At 43.9% G+C, this 24,159-nt stretch overlaps 1 protein-coding gene across 3 annotated transcripts in view; it reads right to left on the reverse strand.

Moving 5' to 3' along the window:
- The window catches only part of LRP4 (LDL receptor related protein 4), a 2,374,694-nt gene that overhangs the window by 378,999 nt on the left and 1,971,536 nt on the right, over positions 1 to 24,159 (reverse strand). For all 3 annotated transcript variants that reach the window (XM_044082533.1, XM_044082532.1, XM_044082534.1), the window contains exons 24-25: positions 13,553 to 13,639; positions 6,668 to 6,839 (exon numbers count right to left, since the gene is read on the reverse strand). In XM_044082533.1, the coding sequence (XP_043938468.1) occupies positions 6,668 to 6,839; positions 13,553 to 13,639 (259 nt within the window). The remainder of the gene's footprint in view (positions 1 to 6,667; positions 6,840 to 13,552; positions 13,640 to 24,159) is intronic.

The raw sequence follows: 24,159 nt of genomic DNA on the forward strand, positions 1-24,159 counted from the left end.
TTAACATGTCTGCATAAAGCATTCCTTTCATCACCATTTCTGATGCTTGACAGGTGCTGGAGAATCCTAATCTTAAACATATTGTTTGTCTTCCCAACATAAAAACATGGGCATTGGCAACATTCAGCCAAATAAACAATATCTGTAGTGCAGCAAGTGGCTTTCCCTTTAAAAAAGAACATTTTGTTTGTAACAGGGTGTCTAAAATGTAAATCTTTATTAATGTAGGCACAGGCTTTACAGAGTCCACATGTAGTGGTCCCTGTAGAAATTAAAACCTGGTGTTGAACATTGCTGTTTGAAAGTGTGCCTGGGGTGCATGCTATCATATGTTAAAAGAGTATTCTTCCAGCACTCTTTCCTGAGTGAGAGAAGTACCAAATTGAAAGAGTACCAAATTGGCGTAGGTATTTGCGCAGGGGGTGCCCATAGCTACCCCCTGCGCCTGTCTGTAAAGGGAACCAGCCCCCATAAAGACATTATTTTCTAGGACTAAAGTCAACATAGTCTTAATCAGTGAAATTTTCTCTCTGCTTACTCCTAAATTATCTAAAAGCTCACCTATATTGGTAATACCATAATGGTTGTTAATAACCGTAAACAAGTTTTGAATATCCATGGTAACCCATCAACAATTATTCTGAATGTGCAGTGTTATTCATTTCACCCAATAGCTTTAAAAAATGTCCCGTGTCTTTAAGGATATTATCCATTAGGTCTAGATATGGTTTTAGTGTATATTCCACCCAAATTGAAATGTTCTCGGTGACCCAACCCCTCCCCGAAACAATGGGTCGTAGGGGTGGGTCACTGAGATACCTACGCCAATTTGGTACTCTCCCAATGGGAGAAAACTTATGTTTTGAATAATGATTTTTGGAAAGACCATATTAAATTATATCTACATTTTGTAGATGATGTTTTTCTTTTATGGTATGGGACGGAGCAAATGTTACGAGAATTTGTGGAATATCTACACTCGACTACGACATTTTTTAGGTTCACGATTAAATGTTCCTATGATTCCATTGATTTTTTAGATGTATGTATAGAACAAGATGGATCAGGTTTTAATTCTAAGTTATTCAGGAAAGAGTGCTGAAAGAATACTCTTAACATATGATAGCATGCACCCCAGGCACACTTACCCTAATATAGTACAAGGGCAAGTTAGTAGGGTCTCTAGGCTATGCTTATTAGATTCTGCTTTTGAAGCAGAGGTAGATGAGCTTAGAGAATTGTTTTCAAAATAGAGGATATAAACCTGCTATGGTGAACAAAGTTATTGATAAAAGTAAAAAGCTGAGGTCTAATGTGTATAAACCCTGGATACAACGAACTAGAAGTGAAGAGAATCACATTAAAAAAGACAATTCACATATGGGGCTGCAATTGATGTTTAATTATAGTAGTAACATTAAGGATATTTGTAATATAGTACGAAAGAACTGGAACATTCTAACCAGTGACAATAGTCTGAAGGATATTGTGGGGTCTAATCCTAGCTTCAAGTATGGAAGGAATAAAAACTTAAGGATTTACTCTGCAAGGAACCTTCAAACAGCAATGTTCAACACCAGGTTTTAATTTCTACAGGGACCACTACATGTGGACTCTGTAAAGCCTGTGCCTACATTAATAAAGATTTACATTTTAGACACCCTGTTACAAACAAAATGTTCTTTTTTAAAGGGAAAGCCACTTGCCGCACTACAGATATTGTTTATTTGGCTAAATGTTGCCAATGCCCATGTTTTTATGTTGGGAAGACAAACAATATGTTTAAGATTAGGATTCTCCAGCACCTGTCAAGCATCAGAAATGGTGATGAAAGGAATGCTTTATGCAGACATGTTAATGAATTCCCAACACATACTTTTAAATTTCGGGCCATTGTTAATGTTAGACTCAACAGTAGGGGGGGTGACATAAAGCTTCAGACTGAATTAGTGGAAACTAAATGGATTGTTGATCTAATGGCCAATAGGAGGCCAGGATTAAATGAAGTGATACCCATAAAACCTATTTTACAAAATAGGCGCGTTTTCTATTGAATGCTATTGGTTGTAATTTCTTATAAAATGTTTGTATCAATGTTTGAATAACATCTGATGAAAGGTTATCCCGAAAGCGCTCATCCTGTATTTTAATAATAAAGTTTCTAAAACAGTTATAGCAGTGTTCTACCTCGCGTTTTATCCAGGATTGTATATTTAACTGCAATGATTTTATTTTATAAGGTTTACAGGAAGTGAATGTGTCATTTCACTTTAAATTTGTATTGAATATAATTGACGTCAGTAATTTTAATTAATAACACTATTTAAAATCTCTTGTATCGATTCGTTTTTAAAGTCTGAAGAAGCCTCATGGTGAAAGCGCTCACTTTTTTGTTACAATAAATCGTTTTATCAACATTTATTTTGGACGTGGTTATATACATTAATTTTGACTTATTGTGCTACTAACAACTTTTGAATATATTGCTGCTGCTGCTTTCGGTCCTGTATATGACTGGTGATTTTCCGGTGTACCATATTTTTATTTACTATACAGGAACGTTTGTCCTTTTGTGGATTTTTTCCTTATTGTTGCTGTTTGGACTGAAAAAAATTATAAGTCCAATCCTTAAAGATACTGATTTGCAGAGTTTCAGCAAATGTGGAAATACTGGAATATCAAATATTTTAAGCATATTTAGCCCTTACTTTAGATAAGATAATTAACATTTCCTAAGATAAAGTGATAAATACAAATGATCTCTTTATACTCAAAAAATGTTTGCTTTGTTCTAAGTCCATGAGATCCAATATATCTAAAATTTTATAACTTCAAGTTTACTTTTTTTTCAAGGTCACTCTCTCTTTGAAGATTTAAAACATATTTTAGAATCTTGTATATGGCAGGATGATAGCCTGACAGTAGGGTAGAAAGCTTACTATTACTAGAGAGATTCTTACTGAGATTTTTATCTTATCAGAGGTTTTCTCGTTTAGTATTTTGGCTGGAGAGCCATTCAGAAGTGGAAAGGTGGGATCAATCAACAAACTTCTACATTTATAACTTCCAAAAGATGTCAATAAAAGTTTCAGGTGGGTGGAGGAAGCACTTGATTTATAGGAGTTTATGGGAAGAATATTTAGGGCTGTTGTCTTAATTTACCAGTAAAAATGCATTTTCTGCACTGGGGTAAATTTATTTGGGAGTTTAGGAACCTGGACTGGTGGTCATCATAAGTTACATAAGCTACACAGCATTTTAAATGAGGACAGAAAAGTAGTGAAAGAAATGAAGGGGTGAAATGATATAGTCTTGGGTATGAGTCTGAACCCATTAAGTGGTCAATGGTATACTCCCTACTGAAGTGTGCAATCCAATCCTGTAAATTTAGAATATTCACTTGGAAATGCCTCAGCTAGTATTTTTATATACCTAACAGACCAAGGTGCATGAATCCTAATGACGAACATTGGAGGCATGTCAAAGGTCTTATGAAAATGTGCAGCCATGTTTTTTTTTTTTTTTTGGGAGAGCATGTTAAGTTAGAAAGGTATAAAGCTAGATTTCAGAACTGTTTGGACAAACTTTGGATGAACAGAAATTAATTTTGTCTGTGTTAGGCATTCCAGGGAAAGGGTAGTAGTTTACACATGAAGGGCACTTTTAAATTTGATTTTGCTTGCAGCAATAAATGTCATCACTTGGAATTGGAAAAACGAAAGCATTTCCACATTTAAAGAATTAACGAATGAGATACAAGGTAAGATGCATTACTGGGAAAATGGCATATAAATAAATGGAAACCTTTAAAGCAATGGGAATAATCTTGTGATGGTTCAAGTTCTCTGGTTTGCCCTTTTATTTATTTTGACCCCCCCCCCCCGACTAGCAAAACTCTTTTTCACTGCTTTTATCAAACTTGTTAGTTTATTGTTATGGCTCTGTTTAAACAAAAGTTACTTAATGCTGCAAGTACAACAGACGGAGTTTTTTTGAGATGTTTACCTACAGCTGTTACATTAAAGGACTCCATCTGAAATGGAGTTGGCATAGTCAGATATAGCCATAGTTTTGCAATGCACAAAAGACTGGATAAATATGCTGCAAGCAAGTTTTCACAAATATGTCGGAGATATTAATGAGCGTAGCCCAAATTCTCAACAGCTCTGTAGCTCTGTCTGATTAAGTGATTAGCTTGAAGTCGTACAGTAGGCAAACCACAAGTAGCAGCTCATTAACAGCTCAGAACCTTAATCCTCTGCACTAACTTCGAGCCTATGCCTAGACGTCATGGAAGAAGGGACAGCAACCAACGCAGGACCCAAGAAGACTTTGTTAATCAGGCCGACTGAGGGCAACCTGCCATCAGATTACCCAAATGTAATGACTGCAACAGTGAAACATGAAGAACATCAAGGCAGACACTAGTGAGGCCTACAGCTGTTTTTCTATTAATGAGGACCATGAAGTAGCAAGCACAGGGCTATATATATATATATATATATATATATATATATATATATATATATATATATATACTTTGTGATAATGTCACCACCTTTAACTAATACACATGCATGGGAACAGAGTTATAGGAAGTTTGAATGGGTGCTATATTTTGCCTTTCATCTATGCTGATAGTCTTGGCACTATCTATTTAGCACTATTTTGCCTGTAAAATGGTAATGTCCTTTATGTCCTGAGACAGAGGGACTTGGCATAATACTGAAAGCAGGCCCAGGAAATGGGACAATTCCTTCGTCAGAGCAAAAATACCCATAAGTAGAATCACTGGAAAGTTCTACCCAATTTATTTTTCTACAAATTTCATCTTAATGTCCACATAAAATCTACAACTTTATCGTATCGGTTCCATCCTCGGAACCGAGATGGCTGCTATAACAAGCTCGCGCCAGCCAAAAACCTCGAGCTAAGCTTACCTACAGTGCCCCTCTATCACCTCAGATCAAGTTTGCTGTAAGAAGGAAAGAGAAAAAGCGGAGGCTTTACCTGAGCAAATTCCCTATTATAAGGTAGGACCAAATCCAAACCTCCAAGAGTCTTTCGTAGGGGGATGGCAGGTGGGAGGTAATGAATGAATGAAGATCAACAACACAGATGGAACGTTATGGTAAGAACATAATGTCTTTACCTGATGTTGTTAATCTTCATTTATTCATTACTGATGGGACAGAGTCCCTAGCTACTTTATGTCCTGGGAGACCCTATGGAAGGATATTCCTGAGCACCACTGAACCAAAGGAAGCTCTCCCCCTGGAGACCAAATCCAATTTGTAATGCATGATAAAAGTATGAGGGGGTGACCCATGCTGCTGCTGCACAAATGTTATCCATGGAAGCTCTTGCATGGAAGGCAAGAGATGTTGCAACTGATCTGGTTGAATGCACTTTGACCTTAGATGATAGAAGAGCTTTCTTTTGTTAATAAATAAAGCAAATGCAATCTCTCAACCATTTAGACAGATTCACTTTGGAAACAGATCTTCCCAATTTTGGTCCTGAGAATGATACGAATAATTGGTTAGATTTTCAAAGTGATTTAGTCTTGTCCAAGTAGCATCACATTAGTCTATGCACATCAAGTAAATGTGAATATTCTCCTTTGTTAAAAAAAATTTGGAAAGAAAACTGGCAGATCAATTGTTTGATTGATAGTGAAATCAGAAATTACTTTGGGTTAGAAGGGTGGGATTAGTCCGGAGTGATACTCTGTCTTTATGGAAAACCATGTAAGGACGTTTTATGCACAAGGCTTGTAGTTCAGATGTTCGTCTTGCTGAGGTAATGGCTACCAAGAATAAAGTTTTCCAGGATAAAAATTTTACATTGCAAGTGGCAGCAGGTTCGAAAGGATGACGAGTCAAGGACTGTAGAACTAGTGTCAAATTCCAGGGCTCAACTGGCTCTTTGAAGGGTGGCCTAATGTGCATGACACCTTTCAAAAAGGTTTTACAAAGGCGGTGAGACATCAGGATGAGTCCTGGAAGCCACTGTGGAAGTTAGAGATGGCCGCCAGGTGTACTCGAATAGCTGAAGCTGCCACTCCCGAATGGAGGAGGTTTGATAAACAGTCAAGTACCAAAGTAAGCGGAGCTGAAAATGGGTCTATTCCCTTCTCTCGAGACCAAATTATGAATCTTTTCCACTTGCTGAGATAAATTTTCCTGGTGGATAGTTTATGGGAAGCCAGAAGAATGTGACATACAGGGGAGGATAGGTTATTTTGCCTGGCAATTACCAGAAGTGGAAGAACCAAGCTGTCAGCTTGTGGCTTGATGTGTTTGAATATAACAACCCTTGTAGGGGTGATTCCTGAGCTGGATCCAGAATCCATGGTTGATGTACTAGGTGAGGCCAAAGAAAGGGAAACCAAACTTGTTGGGGCCAAAAGGGTGCAATGAGGATTGGTGACCAAACCATGCCAACCGTGGGTAAATCCAGCATTACCCACACCCAGCCATGGGTTATTGCTATAGTACTCTATTGGTCCCTGCAGTAAACCATATATGCCTATTGATCAGCACTCTTTCACATTGTCTATTCTACACTCCCCCATTGAAAGACACTACTATTATTAACCCTTCAGAAAGCTACAGATTTTCTGTAAGCATATATGTCTCTGCAATTGTACATCACCAGTACTTACCCCATCTCATGGTATAGGGCAATTGCTCTGGGACTGTCAAGGTTCTGCCAGATAAGCACTTTTCTCATAGATCCATCAAGGTTGGCCACCTCAATCCGATTAGTCCCAGTGTCTGTCCAGTAAATCTTGTGACCCACTGCATCCACTGCCAATCCATCAGTGGTCATCAAACCTAAGAAGAAGAAAGGATTAATTTGCTATTAGTTTAAATACTAATACATCAGCTCAGTTACTTGTAACATTTTCTTTAACTAAATCAGCCTTCAAACATTGAGCTCAATACAAAAGCTACTCATCTGTTTAATTTCATAGCCAATCTCCATGCAACAAAGAGAGGTGCTATCGGTACAAATAAGATTTTTACTACTTACATGAATACTATCAAAAAAAATAAATGAATTCTGTCTTTGTGTCTGGATCTGGAATGGATGGCCAGGTCCCATCTTCTGCAGAATTCCTGAAATCCAGACTGCCTGAGCAGAATGAGTACAATTTTCAGCACAGAGACAAAAACTATTCAGTAGAAATATTAGGAGGTTAAAACAGCGCAGTGCATAGTAAGGATGAAATGTAAGCAATAATGACAACAGACATCCAGAACATCATTTTTTTTTTTAGAAACTGTAAGATCTAGGCTGGGCATTCAATACTCATTAAATTAGGTAAAGAGGTACTCTAAGGAAGTCATGTAATACAAAAGTTCTTACAGTTTGGTTTTTAACAGTTTTCAATAAATATTGGATAAACTTAACCATCGTTGGTTCGATGCATGTTTATTATGTTGGTGCTGAGGAATCACAGCGCTGAGGGTTTCTTACCAGCACTCCAGTTCTTTTTGCAATCAGCCTTTTTGCCTTGGTTACTTGTTCTTGGGTAAAGAAGTACACAGGATACAAGAAAGTAGGCATAAGGGGGAGACAGAGCAATGAACGACACCAGAGAGGAATCAGTTTTATTTACATAAATGTAGCCATAAAAAAGTTGTGTAAAATCTTACCATAACCATAGATGTCCCTCTCTTCCATGTTGCAGTATTCTACATGTGGGTTTATCCTTCTTCCTTTCACGTACGTCCAGCCAGTATTCCAAAGTTTTTCAGTCCCTCAGGGTGTATCGGGCATCTCATGTGGCTGTAGGAAAATGGGCCATAAAACTTGCCCGCACCACCCTTCAGAACAGAAGGCCCCAGTCGGAGCCAGTCCTAGAAGGGCATAGCCTGTCCAGTGCCACCCAGAAGAGCAAGTGCAACCTGACAGGAGGGGAAGGAGGGTGGGAAGGAATACTGCAACATGGAAGAGAAGGACATTTATGGTTATGGTAAGATTTTACAGAACTTTTCTGTGTCCTCCTATTCCAGTGTTGCAGTATTCTACGTGTGGGTGAGTGCCAAAGCTCACTGTGAATGGGGTGATGGTCTGGTTGAAGTTTCCAGGAATCTGTGAAGGACAGCCCTGCCAAACCCTGCCCTGGCCCTAGAGATATGGTCCAGCTTGTAATGTTTGGTGAAAGTGTGCACTGAAGACCAAGTAGCTGCTTCAAGGATCGTGTTGGTTTCTAGCCCCTTAAAGAAGGCTCCTGAAAAGGCCATAGCTCTGGTGGAGTGGGCTTTAATATTGCCCTGCATGGTTTTCCTGTGGTATATGTAGCAGAAGGAAATGGCCTTGGAGATCCAGGCCAAAATGGTCTGTTTGGTCACTGCTTTCCCCAGGACTCTGGGGTGGAAGGAGACAAACAGTTGGTCAGATTTTCTAATGGACGTGGTTTTATGGAGATAAAACCTAAGCTGTCTATGGACATCTAGGGAATGGAGTACTCTCTCACTTTCCCCCTGCAGGTTGGGGAAAAAGGTGGGCAGGTGTATGGCCTGGTTCAAAGATAGGTCATTCACCACCTTGGGCATGAAGGACGGGTTAGTTCTGTCAGTAACCCTGTCAAGGTGGAAGACTAGGAATGATGGGTTAGCCATCAGAGCTTATAGCTCTGAGACCCTCCTGGGTGAGGTCAAAGCCACCAATAAAACAGTTTTCCATGTGCAAAGTTTTAGGTAGGCTTTGTCTGCTGGCTCAAAAGGAGCTAGGGTGAGTTTTTCCAAAACATAGTTAAGATCCCAGGGAGGAGGGGGTGGTTTCCTTGGGGGGGGGGTCTTAGGTGAAGTACCCCTCTGAGGAAGAATTTGGTTGGAAGTCTGGATGCTAGGGGTGGATCCAGAGGGAGAGAGGCAGAGATTACAGACAAGTGTGCTTTTATAGACGACAGGATTAGAGGGATGTTGCTTGCCAGTGGGTCCAACGTTTCCACTTTGATAGGTAAGATTTTCTTGTGTAAGGTTTCCTGGTCTCCTGCAGGACACTGAGCACAGCTTCACTGTACAGATGTACGAAGGGGATTTGAATCAACCACAGGGTGAAGTACAGAGACTGCCACTGTGGTTGTATATCTGTGATCCCTTGTGCTGTGTGAGAAGGTCCACTGAGGGAGGTAACTTGTGATGATTGCCCTTGGACAAATGAAGGAGGAGAAGGAACCAGTGATGTCTTGGCCAGTAGGGAGTCACCAGCAAGAGTTTTGGTCTGTCCTGCTGAAGTTTCAGCAGCGCCTTTTGAATCAATGGGAAGGGGGGAAGGGGGGGCATACAGAAATTTTCCCTTCCAAAAATTGAGAAGGCATCTATTGCCAGTGCTCCGGTCTGGCATTCTGGTGCAGAAACCAAGAAGTTGCCTGTTGATGGAGGAGGCAAACAGGTTTATCTGAGGTGTACCCCACCGGTGGACCAGATACAAGAAGACATCACTGTGAATCATCCATTCGTGGTTGTTTGTGATGGTTCTGCTAAGATAATCTGCCTGGGAGTTGAGAAGGGAGGGGATGTAAACTGCCTGCAGGGTAAGCCCTTGTAAAGTGGCCAGCTCCCACACCAGCAGAGCTAGTCTGCAAAGGAGGTAGGATTTGGTCCCTCCCAGTTTGTTGAGATACCACAGAACAGTGGTGTTGTCCGTGAAAATCTTGAGTGGGCCTTGCTGGAGGTAAGGTTGTAAGGCTTGCAGAGCAAGAAGCATTGCCCTCATCCCTCTGACATTGATGTGCTCTAGTTTGTGTGTGTTTGGCCACAAAAGTTGCTCCCCAGCCCAGATCTGTATGCATGATCTGTGTGGGTGGGGGTGGATGGAGAAGGAGGCCTGGGTTGTTGGCCACTTGTATCAGCCACCACTGAATTTCTTGTTTCAAGCAGGGCAGAAGGTGGACCCTGAATTCCAGGGGCTAGGAATGTTGGGTTCAGACAGAGCGAAGATACCATTGTAGCTTTCTCATGTGCAGTCTTGCTAAGGGGAGCAGGGGTATAGTTGCTGCCATGTAACCCAGAAGTCTCAGGTACTGCCTTCCTGTCAGTTCTGATGCTTGAAGGATGCAGAGCAGGTGGTCTGTCAAGGATACCACCTTGTCTGGTAGCAGGAAGGCCTTCATGAGGTCTGTGCGAATCCTGCACCCCAGGAAGACAATGTCCTGTGTGGGCTCTAGGTGAGAGTTTGGGAAATTTACCTAAAATCCTACAGACTGCAATAGGGATAGAAGAAGCTGAGTGTGAAGGAGGAGGGTCTTTGGATTGTCTGCCTGAATCAGTCATCTAGGTAGGGGAATATTTGGATACCCTTTGCCCTGCAGTAAGCGATGACTGGAGCCTGACATATTGTGGATACCCTGGGTGCAGTGGAAAGCCCAAAGGGCAATGCACAAAATTGAAAATGGCATGAGCCTGCCAAAAACCCCATGTATCTCCTGAATGTGGGCTCTATTGGGATGTGCAGATAAGCATCCTTTATATCTAAGGTTGCCATGAATCCTTGAGGCAGGAGCAGGGGGAAGAAGTTGGGAAAAGTGAGCATCCTGAAGGTAGGGACCTTTAGGAACAGATTGAGACACAAGGGATCTAGTATAGGTCTCAATGGTCCAGCCCTTCTGGGTACCAGAACAATTCTGGAATAGAATCCTCTTCCTTTTGCTTCTGGAGGCACTAGTTCTATCGTGCCTTGAGTTATCAGAGCTTGCAGTACAGGTTGCAGGAGGTGCAGCTGACTGGTGGGGGGCTAAGGAGTGCCCTTTCATACTGGGGGGTGATCCAGGTCATAAAGTAACCATTCTGGATGATGGAAAGAACCATTTGTCTAAGGTAATGTGGGACCATACAGGGAGACCGTGAGAGAGACAGGTGGACAGGGGTAGAGGGGTTGGTAGTAAAGCTGTCAGGCAAGTCAGACGCTACTCTGCCCTATCTTGAAAGGGAGGCCTTTGGCTGGGGGCTGGAGATGCTCTAGCCGGAGGGGGCTATTTTCTAGGAGGTCTCCTGGGCCTGGAGGGGGCCCATAGGGTGAGATTGTTTCCTTATGAATTGAGTTTTGGCAGGGTAGTTCCTATGGTACTTAGGAATGGGTGAAACTAGCAGGTGTTTGAGGTCCTGCATTTCTTTACCTTTTTGCTGTAGAGACTTGAAGAGGTCAGCTACTTTAGTGCCAGACAAGGCAAAATGATCTAAAGGGGGCATCAATAAGCTTTGCCCTGCAGTCAGGCAGGGGCTGTAGACATAGCCAGGAATATCTCCTTAAAGCACAAGCTGATGTAGCTGACCTAGCTGAGGCTTCAGCTGCATCATAACTGCACCTTATGGAGTGTCTGTTCACCTGAGAGGTGAGAGCTAGGAAGGAGGACAGTGAGGTTTTGGCTGCCCAGTCTGGGATGTCGGCCAATTCCTTGGTGGTTTTGTTCAGTAGGGCTAAGTAGTACTTGGCCATGTAAATCTGGTAATGTGTGGCCCTGAAAGACAGAGTGGCAGAAGTGTAGATCTTCTTGCCCAGATGTTCCATTGTCCTGCTGTCCATGTCAGCTGGAAGTATGGTTGCAATAGGTAGAAGTTTGGAAGCCCTATCAGCGGAAATGGAAAGTGTGGCTGGGTCAGCTGGAGGGCACTTAATGCTGAAGAAAAAGCATCCAAAAATGCCGGCAGAATAGGAGGGACAGCAGAAGGACTGGGAGAGTCATAGAACCTCTTCTGCACCTCAGTCATGTCAGCGGATTCCCATATAAAGTGGTCTTTCATTTTGCAGACTGTTTTCTTGAAGGTTAAATCCTGAAATGGGGAGTCAGGGTCAATGGACCCTTCTTCTGGAGAGCCATATCCCAGGGGAAAGGTGATCTGTGAAGTGTAGGAGAGGGAGTCCTCTGAGGAGGAGCCAGAAAGTTCCTCTTCATCTCTCCTTACAGTATCCAAGGTTGAGGTTTGAGGCTTAGGACTTAAGAGTGGAGAGACTATGCTAGGGCTTCCTACCGAGGTAAGGAGTAGGGCCATGAAGGCATCGAATAGGCTTTGGCTGAAAGCTTGCCAATCAAGCATGCTTTCAGGCTGTGGAGTCTTGTTTCTTCTTAAGAGGCCTAGCTGGCCTTCAGGTAGGAGAAGGCCTAAAATCAGAAGAATGGATGGGATCGGCGGAATCTGACGGGCCCACAGAGAACACTGGTTCCCCTGGCATTTGAGGCAGAAGATAATGCCTCTACAGGCTTCCTCGTAGGTACCTGCTTTATCCTGTCTGGCGGAAGCCTATTTTTCTGCCAGGCCGATGTCGGCCACAGGCTGAGGTATGGACGGCAGAGGTGCAGCAGAACAGGTAGGCCACATGGATTTGGCCCTTTTCTTAGGCGGTTCTGTCTGGGCATCAGAAGCGCCTTCCATCCCTAATGCAAGTTGCTTTAACTGCTAGTTCTCTAGGTAAAGGTTCAGAACATGCAAATGGCGACTTAAGGTCTTGGGAATGAATGCCTGACAAACAGGGCAGTTCTTGTGTTCTTTACCCAAACAAAAAAGGCACTGATCGTGGGTGTTTTTGTGGGGAATCTGCCAGCCACACTTACACTTGCCCCTTCCAGATGACATGAACAAACTATATGCAAAAAAATGGAAGGACTGAAAGGTTCCCCAACAGGGTACTTATCTGATTATTTCTAATCCAACGTTAGTGAACAGCAGGAACACCTGGCATACGACTGGCGGCTGAAATGTTCTGAGGGCTGGTGCATGCAGACGTCACTTTTATGGCCCACATTCCTACAGCCACGTCAAATGCCCGACACACCCTAAGGAACTGAAAACTTTGGAATACTGGCCGGGCATACACGTAAGGAAGAAGGATAAACCCACATGTAGAATACTGCAACATTGGAATAGAAGGACATCATGTATGTAACTATTTTATTAAGTCCACATCTACCTACAGTACTACAGCAGCTCAGCTGTGCTAAAAATTATCCATTTTGATGCAATGTAACTAAGACTGAACTGTGGCACCATACTGCTAAGGCTGTAGGTGTTATAACTACACATTTATCTTCTTCTTCTTTCGGCTTTTCCCGGTTAGGGGTCGCCACAGCAGATCACCTGTCCGCTCATGATTGGCAGTGGAGTTTTACGGTGTTGAGTTGCCAGCCCGGCGTCCAAACTTCCACAGAAGGCACACACTCATGCCTAGGGCCAATTTAGAGTGTCCAATTCACCTATAGCATGTCTTTGGGATGTGGGAGGAAACCGGAGCACCCTGAGGAAACCCACGCGACCACAGGGAGTTATAACTACAGATTTATAATTAGTGTAATCTCGCAGTTAGTGCAGACTTGTGCTGGTCACTGTAGTTCTAGCCAATGTGCTCTGGCTGTATAGAAGTGACACTGCACTTCTGGTAATAAATATGTCCACAGCAGGTGTAATAATCACAAACTGTTCTATATTTTCTGATATGAATCCAAGCAGGCAAACAATATCGCATGTCATTTTAAATTCAGCTTTCAATGATACCAGAACAGGAAGAGACAACCTAAGGATTAATTCTTGCAGTGAAGGCTTACCTGTTGTGACAATGTCTTGTTGTTCTGAACCATCCAGATTGGCTCTGCTGATCTTTCGTAAAGTGCTATCAGACCAGTACACTTTTCCTGCAGAAACAAAATTAAAATCTCACTCCTCATAGTCAGTCCACCACATGCCTAATCTGAACCAAATATTCTACAATGCATGCAAAGAACAAAAATACAGCAGCAGCAACTTTCTATACATCATTAGTAAAATCAAGTTTTTATTTATTGTTTGATAATCCAGGATGGATGCAGTCCTCAAACTCCTGACTACACTGTTTAAGAACGTATATCATGTTCACCTCTAACAGCTCAACCTGTGCTTTTCAAACATGAGTCACTTCAACTTTCCACTTTCGATCAACCTTAGACAGCACTAGAAAGCAAAATCAACTCACTAGGATTAATTTGCCTGTTTCAGTTTCAGAATTTTTCCATAAATGTGGTCTAATATTTACTTATTACCGTGTCCAAAGATAAAAGAAGCATATCAATGTCAACATTTGTACATTGTCAAATAAAGTCAAGCCTGTGGTCATGAGAGAAAAGTTCCACATGCCCTACTTTTCCTTCCCATGAAAAGAATGCTCATCAAGACATGCATTCATTTACTTCCCGCACTTTCTTCTCATATTGCTGCCCTAAGTGTTCTGGATCCTTAGATCATCCCCGCATGAGGCCCCAATGTTATGTCCCATGAGATTATGGTGAAGGTCTGGATTCCCTGTGTCACTGTAAAGGTGTCTCTGGACTGAGATGCACGTAACTTTTTCAACACAAAATCTCCTTTTTGACATAGGGCAAGAAGGGTACTATGACATCAAGAGGTTTGGAATACTGATATCATTTGTTTCTGAGGTACCATTGCAGTTTTCTCATCTGCAGTCTCCCTAGGAATATCACTAAACTGTAAGATGCCACATAACCCAGGAACCTGTCTTGCTCTGACAAGATTCCTCTCAAACAAAGTCTGAAGGAACTGGGACATAAAGAGGACTTTATTTAAAAACAAGAATGTTTTCTGCTTTTATATTTCCTTCAAGGACCTCAGCAACACTAATTTCCTTGCAGAGGTCAGATCTGACTGTACAGTGAAGGAAAGACTCAGTTACTTGAAATATGCCAAGTAAACTGCAGAGCCTTCAGACTCTCATCTACTGAGTCTGCCTGAATTAGGCACACATACACAATTAAGTATAGCTATGCATGTCCTTGGTCCTGCAAAAGACAACTACTGGAGCAATGCATTAAGGTTAACACTCTGGAGGCAATACAGAACCCAAAGGAAAAGTAAGTGAACTGGCAACAAGTTATCTCCCTGCTTTGAATCCTAAAAACCTTTTGCACACCTTTGATTATGGTATGTGGAGCTTTGGAGCTAAAGGATGACTATGAACTGCTGAGGGATTAAGACAAGTGTATGGTCTTGTAGGGAAAGCAAACGGAACTCTGAAACTGTTAAACATTTGCTAAGTCCTGAAAGGTCTAAAATGGGTCACCAGGCACTTTCCCTTCCCTACTGGCACCAGATAATCTTCAGCGGTACCCTGCGCCCTCCTCCTCTAGTGGCAGAACCTTTTGTCCTCCTCCTCTAGTGGCATGCTTCTAATGACTCCCAAGGGTGGAAAAAATGAGCTTGTTCCCCTGGAACATTCCCTCTCCTAGAATATTTAGCACCCACTGGTCCTGGATTACAAAGAGAACCAGATGATGGCCTTTTTAGAAGGAGAGAGTGGAAGGTTTGTATTCGTTTAGAGGTAGGGAGGTTTGGGCAACATGAGTGAGTAATAGCTGTCCCTCCTTTGGAATCTTGGTCTTGAGTGAGACCGAGGCCTATTCTCATCTTTTGCTCATCATTCTGTCCTGTATCTTGGCTTCATCCCTTTCTGAGGTTTATTTTTTTTCCTGTTTATGGAATAGGTATCAATATTTTGAGGGGTAATTCCTGTTGAATCTTGCAACTTTAGAATGAAAACACTGCTGGACCAACTGTATGATTCTTCATTTCCACAAGTCTTAGACACATTCTCAGTAATGGGTTCAAAGAGGAGGGTAATATGTAAGGGGACAATAAGGAGCTCTGACTTTACATGATCTGGCAAGCACTGTGTCCTCAAACAGGGATTTCTTTGCATCACTGACCCTGTAGCTGCTGCTCTGCATGATGCATCCAGTATATCATAGCAAACCCTTTGGAGTACATGGCCACCTGGGATGACAGGCTGCATAGGTCAAGCTTTGCCTGCTTCAGGTCCTTATCGTTGATTCCTTCTGACTTAATCCTCAGGTTGTACAAGAAGAATTCCTGGAACTTAAATGTGTGTGCCTGCTAGTTCAGGGCCCAAGTCCAGAGTAAGAGATGTGTAACCTTTTGTCCTAAAGTAGTTGACAATAGGGTTTCTGGATAAGCCACAAACTGTCCCTTGCTGAAATTTAGTGAAAAAACATTAATGAATCAGCTAAAAGACTCTTCTGAAAGGAACATCTAGGAATCTTGAACCCTATGCAACTGGTCATATTTCCTTGAAGAAGGAGAAGGGAGTCTGGCTCCAGTGAAGTACTGATGAATGCATCTTCCAGAATGTCTATGACTGGAGGAACAGAAACTGCCAGGCTCATGAATATTCTATATCTCAAATGGGTCTCAAAGTGTTCACAGACATCTCATTGGAGTTCTTCTTTCATCATATGAAGGAGGACCACAAATGAGACATGTTATTTATTTCTTTACATGAAATCTGATAACCAATTAAGTGTACTGGTCAATATACCCTTTTTAACCATGACCCAGGCTCTACAGAAGTAAAGTACATAACACAATGAAAAAGAAAAAATCAATAACAAAAGTGAAAATACATCATACATTCTATGATAGCAAAAACGCATATCAAAAATGAATAAACACAGAAAAGGGGTAGCAAAAAGCAGCATATTCACAATATTTTAAGCAATGTGGAAATACGTATAATATTCACAGTATTTAAAGGGTGGGGTTCTTTGGTGAAGTAGGAGAACATAAGATGTCCTCAATGTATGATTAATTAAAAAAATGGGGGGACATCTGACCCACACAGGCCAGTTCATCTATCTCTGGCACTGGAGTGTCTCAATTCTCTTCTAAAGTAGGTAAGGCCCTTCTTCCTTAAAATAAATCCCTGCCATTTAGGGAATTTCCAATACTAGCTGCTTGGACTTTGCAAAAGCTAATGAAATCCTGCACAAATAAAAACAAGTCCTTCAATGAGGCCTGGGTACTGGAATAGGCTGGGAATCCAATTGACCTTGGCTGAGGTAAGCTAGCAGATGCCATGGGCTTTGGCATTTAGGGCCTCAGTTCCTCACAGGAGACTGTTCCAGAAATTGTAGTACGCATGCAGGATGTGGAGGATCTCCACTCAATCTCTGGGAACCTTTTTGTGGACTAACACTGAAAGAACACTACACACACTCAATGAGCAAAAAAAAAAAAAAAAAAGTGACGTCTAAAGATTTTCTCAGATAGGCCTCTGAACCAACCAACATAATAAGAGTTTTGGTCTGAAAGGACATACTAAAGTTAATGGCATGGCAGCCACCATGGGGGTAATTCCTGAGGCATTAGTCATAACTGACTTTCTAGAAGGGGACTGAAAACTTGTTTCTTTGGTGCTGGTGTTGCTGTCTCCTATGGAAACTACAAGTTATGTACTCACCATAACGCTTAATGTATGTGGTCCATTTCGCCTCACATTCTTACTCACGGGTTCGGAGCCGAACATCGGCTCCGACTCGGCCAACTTATATTTTTCTAGCATGAAGTCTCTAATTGGCTGGGCTAACCTGGTATCCCATGTTGCACCGCTCCACAACTCCAGATCTAGTTTGCAGCAGCTTATAGTCGCACCTCATGCACAACCACAGTTCAGAAGAATAGAACACTAACCAGGGCAGCAAAGAAAAAATAACCAATACGGAAGGGTACTGAAACAAATGTAGTCTCCAAATCCTCCAGGAGGGGGGAAGGTGGGAGGGAACGTAAGAATGTGAGGCGAGATGGACCACATACATCAAGCGCTATGGTGAGTACATAACTTGTAGATGTTATGTGGTCCAGTCTCTCCTACATTCTTACTCACGGGACAGCGTCCCTAGTACCTCTATCCTGGGAGGCTCAATGGAAGACACTCCTGAGAACAGTGGAACCAAAGGAAGCCCGGCCCCTAGAAGCCACGTCTAATTTGTAATGAGTAATGAAGGTGTGGGGAGAAGCCCACATGGCCGCAGCACAAATTTCATCCAAGGATAGTCTGGAGTGATAAGCTACTGAAGCTGAAACAGCCCTGGTGGAGTGAGCCTTGACAGGGAACGGTAACTCTCTGCCTGGTGACGAGTAAACGTAGGAGATGCAGTCAGAAATCCATCTGGAAATTGTAATCTTAAAGGGAAACCTGTTCTATTTTCTGAGAAGGACACAAAGAGTTGGTCAGACTTACGAAGTTGTTTTGTCCTGTGTAAGTAAAAATGAAGCTGCCTGTGTACGTCCAATTGATGAAACATAAACTCCGCCTTGTTGGAAAATTGAGGAAAGAAAACTGGCAGCTCAATGGACTGACTGAGGTTAACGGCAGAGGTTACCTTCAGAAGGAAGGACGGATTAGGTCTCCAGGAAACCCTGTCCTTATGAAATATTAAATACGGGGATTTGATGGACAACGCTTGAATCTCTGACACCCATCTGGCTGATGTGATAGCTATTAAAAATGCTGTCTTCCAAGACAGAAATTTTAATTCACAGGTGGCAGCTGGTTCGAAAGGTGATAACGTCAGGGCCTGTAACACAAAATTTAAATCCCAAGGTATGATGGGTTCTGACACAGGAGGCCGAAGCAACAAGGTGCCCCTCAAAAAGGCCTTACATAGCTTATGAGCCATGAGAGAAGGTTCGTAAGAGGTATGAAAATTAGAAATAGCGGCTAGCTGAACCTTAATGGTAGCAGGAACAGAACCCTGCTGAAAAAGAGTGGATAAAAAATCTAAGACAGCAGGGATGGGGGCTGTGAAAGGATCCAGTCCCTGGGCCTGAGCCCAAATTGAAAATCTTTTCCACTTGCTGGAGTAAATCTTCCTGGTAGAAGATTTATGAGAAGAAGATAAAATATGTACTACCCTCAGGTGAAAAATGATGAAGTCTGACTAAAGATAGAAGTGGAGTAGCTAGGCTGTCAACCTGAGGGTCCGCAGGGAGGGATGGGACTGTCCCGACATGTGTGTCAATAGGTCTGGTGCTGGGTCTAGAGTCCAAGGACTGTCCACTGCATACTGATGAAGAAAGGAGAACCAGACTTGGCAAGGCCAGTGTGGGGCAATAAGAATCATCTTGCTTTCCAAGGAAATGGCTTTCTCTTGGTAGCAGAGGAAACGGAAGGAAAGCATAGAGCAGACCGGGAGGCCAATCGTGGACTAGAGTGTCCCTGGGTGACTCCCCCTGTGGGGGGATCAGAGTGGAGTGAAGTAGTTGCTGAACTTGGTATTGTAAGGATTGGCGAAAAGGTTGCAGCAAGGCTGACCCCACCTGTTGAAAATCTGCTCCGCAACTCGGCGGTTCAGGGACCACTCATAAGGCATCAGAATAGATCTGCTCAGCCTGTCTGCTATCACATTGGCCTTTCCCAGAATGTGCGTTGCCACTAGGAACAGTCAGGAAGACACTGCCCACTGCCACACTCGCATAGCCTCTCTGCATAGGGGGTAAGACCTCGTTCCCCCTTGCTTGTTCAGGTACCACACCACAGACATGTTGTCCGAGTGAACAGCAATCGTTCCTAGGGGAAAAGAGCTCTGCAGTGCTTGCAACGCCAGTAACACCACTCTCATCTCTAGAACATTGATGTGCAGACATACCTCGTGATCCTGCCAGGTGCCTTGGACTGTCCTGCCCAGATAATGCCCCCCCCCCCACCCTATCTGGGAGGCATCCATGGTCACCGTGGCAACCGGAGTCATAGGAATAAATGGATTCCCTTTGTTCAAGTTGGTGGAACACAGCCACCAACAGAGGTCCTGTTTGCACTGATCGATGAGTAGGATCAGATGGGACAGAGGAAGTTTCTGAAAGGATCATTGGGCAGAGAGGAGCCACTGCAGAAGCCTCATGTGTAATCTGGCCAGGTGCACTAATATAATGGTGGCTGCCATGGATCCCAGGAGCTGTAGGACCCATCTGGCCTGAACCTTCTTGAGGGGTAGCAACCCGTGAACCTGACCCTGCGACACCTCTATCCTTTCTTGAGGCAGGAACACCCGCATGTGAACGGTGTCTAGCTCTGCGCCTATAAATGTGACACGCTGTGAGGGCAGCAAGGCAGACTTTCCCCAGTTCAAGGTAATTCCTAGTTGATGACAAAGGGCAATGGTCTTTTCCCTGGCCTGAATGAGAAGATGCCTGGTGGGGGGCGGTGAGGAGCCAGTCGTCCAGGTATGGAAACACTTGGAATCCTTGACGTCTCAGGTGAGCTGTCACCACTACCAAACACTTGGTGAACACCCTGGGGGCTGTGGTGAGGCCAAAGGGCAGGGCACAAAACTGGAAATGACTGGTTCCCAGCCAGAAGCGTAAGTGACTCCTGGATGCCCTGTCCATTTTGATATGGTAGTAAGCATCCTTGAGATTGATGGAGCACATCCATACTACTTTTCCCAGTAACAGAAAAATAGACTGAAGTGTGACCATTCGGAACTTGGACTTTAGAATGTAGCGGTTCAGTCGGCTGAGATCCAAGATGGGTCTCAGGTCCCCTGTTTTTTTCGGCACCAAAAAGAGTCTTGAGTAAGTCACTAATCTGATCTGGTCTGAGGAGACAGGTTGGATAACTCCTTTTTCCAACAACTTTGAAATTTCTAGTGTTGCGTGTTCCCTTTGACTGGGTGGAACTTCTGGGATTCTCTTGGGTGGAGGAGGGTCTGACATAAGGGGATGGAATAACCTCCGGTAACTATACGACGCATCCATCGATCCTGACTGACACTTGCCCAGGCTTCCAGGTACAACGAAATGCGGCCCCCGACTGGCTCCGGAATAGCACAGTCAGGCAATACATCAGGGACGATGATAGGAAGACCCGCAAAAGGAATCACGGTCTCCCGAATTGTGAGGGCCTCCTCTGCCCCTAGCGCGGCGTCTCCCAAAATAGCCACCCCTACTCTGCCTCTGGAGGGGGACTCACCTTGACCGGCAGGGAAAGACGTCTGTGACTTTTTATGGGAGGGAAAAATGGACCACTACGGCAGACAGGGTCTTTCCCTCTTGCTCGCATCTGGTGAGAGTGTCTTTCACTTTGGTCCCAAAGAGTGAGTACCCATCAAAGGGGGCGTCAGTGAAGTAAGACTTGAAGGCCTCCGCGAAATGACACAGGCACATCCAGGCTTGCCTCCTAAGGGCTACACCTGAACTAGCTGCCCTGCTTGCCCCTTCGGCTGCATAAGATATGAGCCTCGTGGACGAGTTGACAATCGAGCCAAGAGTAGACAACTGGGCGTTAACCATCTGTGTTAACGCCTCAGGTATGTTACCCGTTAGAGTATCTCCTAACTCTTTAAGGAGATCTCTCTGGAGCCGAGTAAAGTGACAGACAGAGACTGAAGTGTGAAGATCACTGAAGAGAGGGAACGCTTCCCGTACCGATCCATACTCCTGGACTCCTTGTTAGGAGGATGGATGGAGGAAGAAAACTCGGCTACTTCCTGCTGAGTGGCCGCCGCCACCACCATGGCATCCACAGAAACCCCTTTGAACAGGAACTCTTTCCCAGGGGGAGCTGAAAGAAATTTATTAAGGTGTCTTGGTACACGTTCCACCGAGTCAGGAGTCTCCCACGCCCTTCGACAGATCAAATCCAGGAGCTCATCGAAGGGGGAAGACACCCAGGAGGCGGAGGGTTGAGCCCCAAAGGCCTTGAGGAATACCGACTCCTCCTCCGAGGGGGGTTTGGATGACCAGCCGCCTCTCTGCCTCAAAATCTCCAGGATGTCGGAGAAAGAGACGTCATCGGAGGACAACTTGGGGGACCCCTGACTCCTCAAGGTCGGTATCAGAGGTGAGGGACTCATCCTGGGAGTCTATGTGCTTCTTCTTGCACAATTTCTTTCTTGGGGGCTCCTCAGGTACAGACTTTGAGGGGCCCTCAAAGTTGGGGATCGCTCATGGGGGTATCCCCAGTCCTTGGGGCTCCGCCATGAACTGATAGGGGGACATCAGAGGCTCTCGCCGACGTGGAAGGGGATGGAATGACCGATCCGGGTGATGTGACTGAGGATCTGGCCAGTGCGCTCCTCATGGCCTCGAAGGTGGGTCCCCCTGAATCCGAGGATCGACCAACCTCCAAGGCCAAGATCAGAACCGAAGTTCCCTGAGCCGAAGTGCCGAGAGGGACGCTCGGAAATGACAAAAATCCAGAAGTATCCCCCTTGGGCCCGACAGAGGAAACCCGGGTTCCAAAACCAGAGGACAGAGCCGACATGGTAGGAGCCGACGTTGGCACCAATAAGGCCTTAAGAAGTATCGGAGCCAGCAGATCATCACCAGGAGCAGAACACTCCGGCTCTGAAGACAAAGAGGTGCTCGGAGGAGGAAACATGGGTGCACTCATCGGGACTGGCTCCGGAGCAGACAGGGTCAGAGCCGAAAATAATTTTGCCAAAACCGGCGACTGCAGGAGCCTCTGGACCACCCTATCCACATTCAAATCAGAGAGTCTGGAGGATTTGGAGGAGAGAGAAGGTGACTGTGATCTCCTATCTGGAGATCCTTGTCTGACACTAGGAGACCAGCTCTGAATGGGCTCTAACAGGATAGGAACCGAGGCAGATTCAAGAATCACAGCTACCTCCTGTGGCCCCGAGGACAAGGGAGCCGAGGAGGTTGAGTCCAACTTGGTAGTCCTCGCCGGTGGCTTCGATGCAACAGATGGATCCGGAGATCTTTTCTTAGCCTTAGAATTCTTGGTTTTAGACTGTGAACCAGAGGAAGAGTCCAAGGATTCCTCAAAGGAAGGCTTAAGAAGACCCTTCAGTTTAAGTTTATTTTTTCTCTCCTGTAGCATCCTGGGGCTAAAAGTGTGACAAAAACTACAGGACTCTTGTAAATGTATCGCCCCCAGGCAGTATACACAAACAGCATGTCCATCTGTTATAGACATCTTGTAGCTACATTTAGAACACTTCTTAAACCCGGTGGGTTTGTGTTCTTTTTGATCCTTAGACATACCAACCAAACCACAGTACACAAAAGCACAGAAACAGGACTGTAAGCCACAACAGTTAAGGCGGGAAACTACCGCTAACAACAGATGACAGAATCTTTAAGTTAAACGATTCTGACATGACAATAAGACACACACTGAAGCAAGGGACAAACGCTTTCCTCAGACAAACCACACAATGGAGGGAGGACTAGGTCCTCTAACTTAAATGAGCCTAGCCCACAGGAACGGAGGGATACCACAAACAAAACACTCACACCACAAAAACAATGATAATAAGAAGCAAACAGCTATTAAAACAGCTTTTGTGAAGAAAAATAACAATTTTCAGAGAGAAAAAGAAGTTTTAAAGCTACTTAGCCACAGCCAAGCGAGATTACATCCTAGCTCCACGAGCGGCAAACGAGATCTGGGGTTGTGGAGCGGTGCAACATGGGATACCAGGTTAGCCCAGCCAATTAGAGACTTCGTGCTAGAAAAATACAAGTTGGCCCAGTCGGAGCCGATGTTCGGCTCTGAACCCGTGAGTAAGAATGTAGGTGAGATTGGACCACATAACATCTCTTGGATTTGCTCAGATTGTCATTGTTTTCCCCTTTTTTCTCCTTCAGGTGTTTTACAGAAAGTGTGTATTTTTGGGGGATGTTCTCAATGGCCTTGATGGATGCTATGGTGGCACATGACCAAGCAACATGCCCTTTTTTTCCTGACACAGTCCTGGCATGATTTCACTCCACAGCAGACTGTTCACAAGATTAGTTTTGTACAACACAGATAACTGCGCATGTTGTGGATCTAAGCAAAAAAAGACGCTTGTTATGAAAATCCTTAATACAGTTATTCTCCTTACAAGAAACCACAGTATCATTCTTACAGACACTAAAAAAAGCCTCAGCAAACATAATCTCCAATAATATAAAAAAGGATTCACCTATCCAAAATCTCTGGAAGCAGAACAAGTTGAACTACTGACACTGTATTCACCATACAAATGCACTTAAGACCGTGGCAAGAAAGATCTGAAGATACCACAGACATTCTTAGGTTCGAAGGGGAGGAGCTAGCTGAAACCAAGTGGGTGTGGGGGGGGGGGAGGTGTAAAGATCTGGAAACTGGGCCAGAGCATTGGGGTCCTGCAGGAGTCCCAGAAGTGATGACTAAATGAATACTATAAAAAACATTTGGAAAGACAGCAGGAAATCTCAGTGGGCTTTCGGGAAAGCCAAAGTTGTTGGGGGTGGCGGTAGCAATGGTTCACTGGGCCACTTCAGAGCAAAGTGAATAAAAAAAAAACAAAAAAAAAACAAACAATTACTGCTGTTTTGAATAAACGAGGACAGTATACATATAGAGAACAAAGCTGGT

This window comes from Protopterus annectens, chromosome 9.part0, assembly GCF_019279795.1.
Source record: "Protopterus annectens isolate FY-2018-M chromosome 9.part0, PAN1.0, whole genome shotgun sequence".
Taxonomy (NCBI): Eukaryota; Metazoa; Chordata; order Ceratodontiformes; family Protopteridae; genus Protopterus; species Protopterus annectens.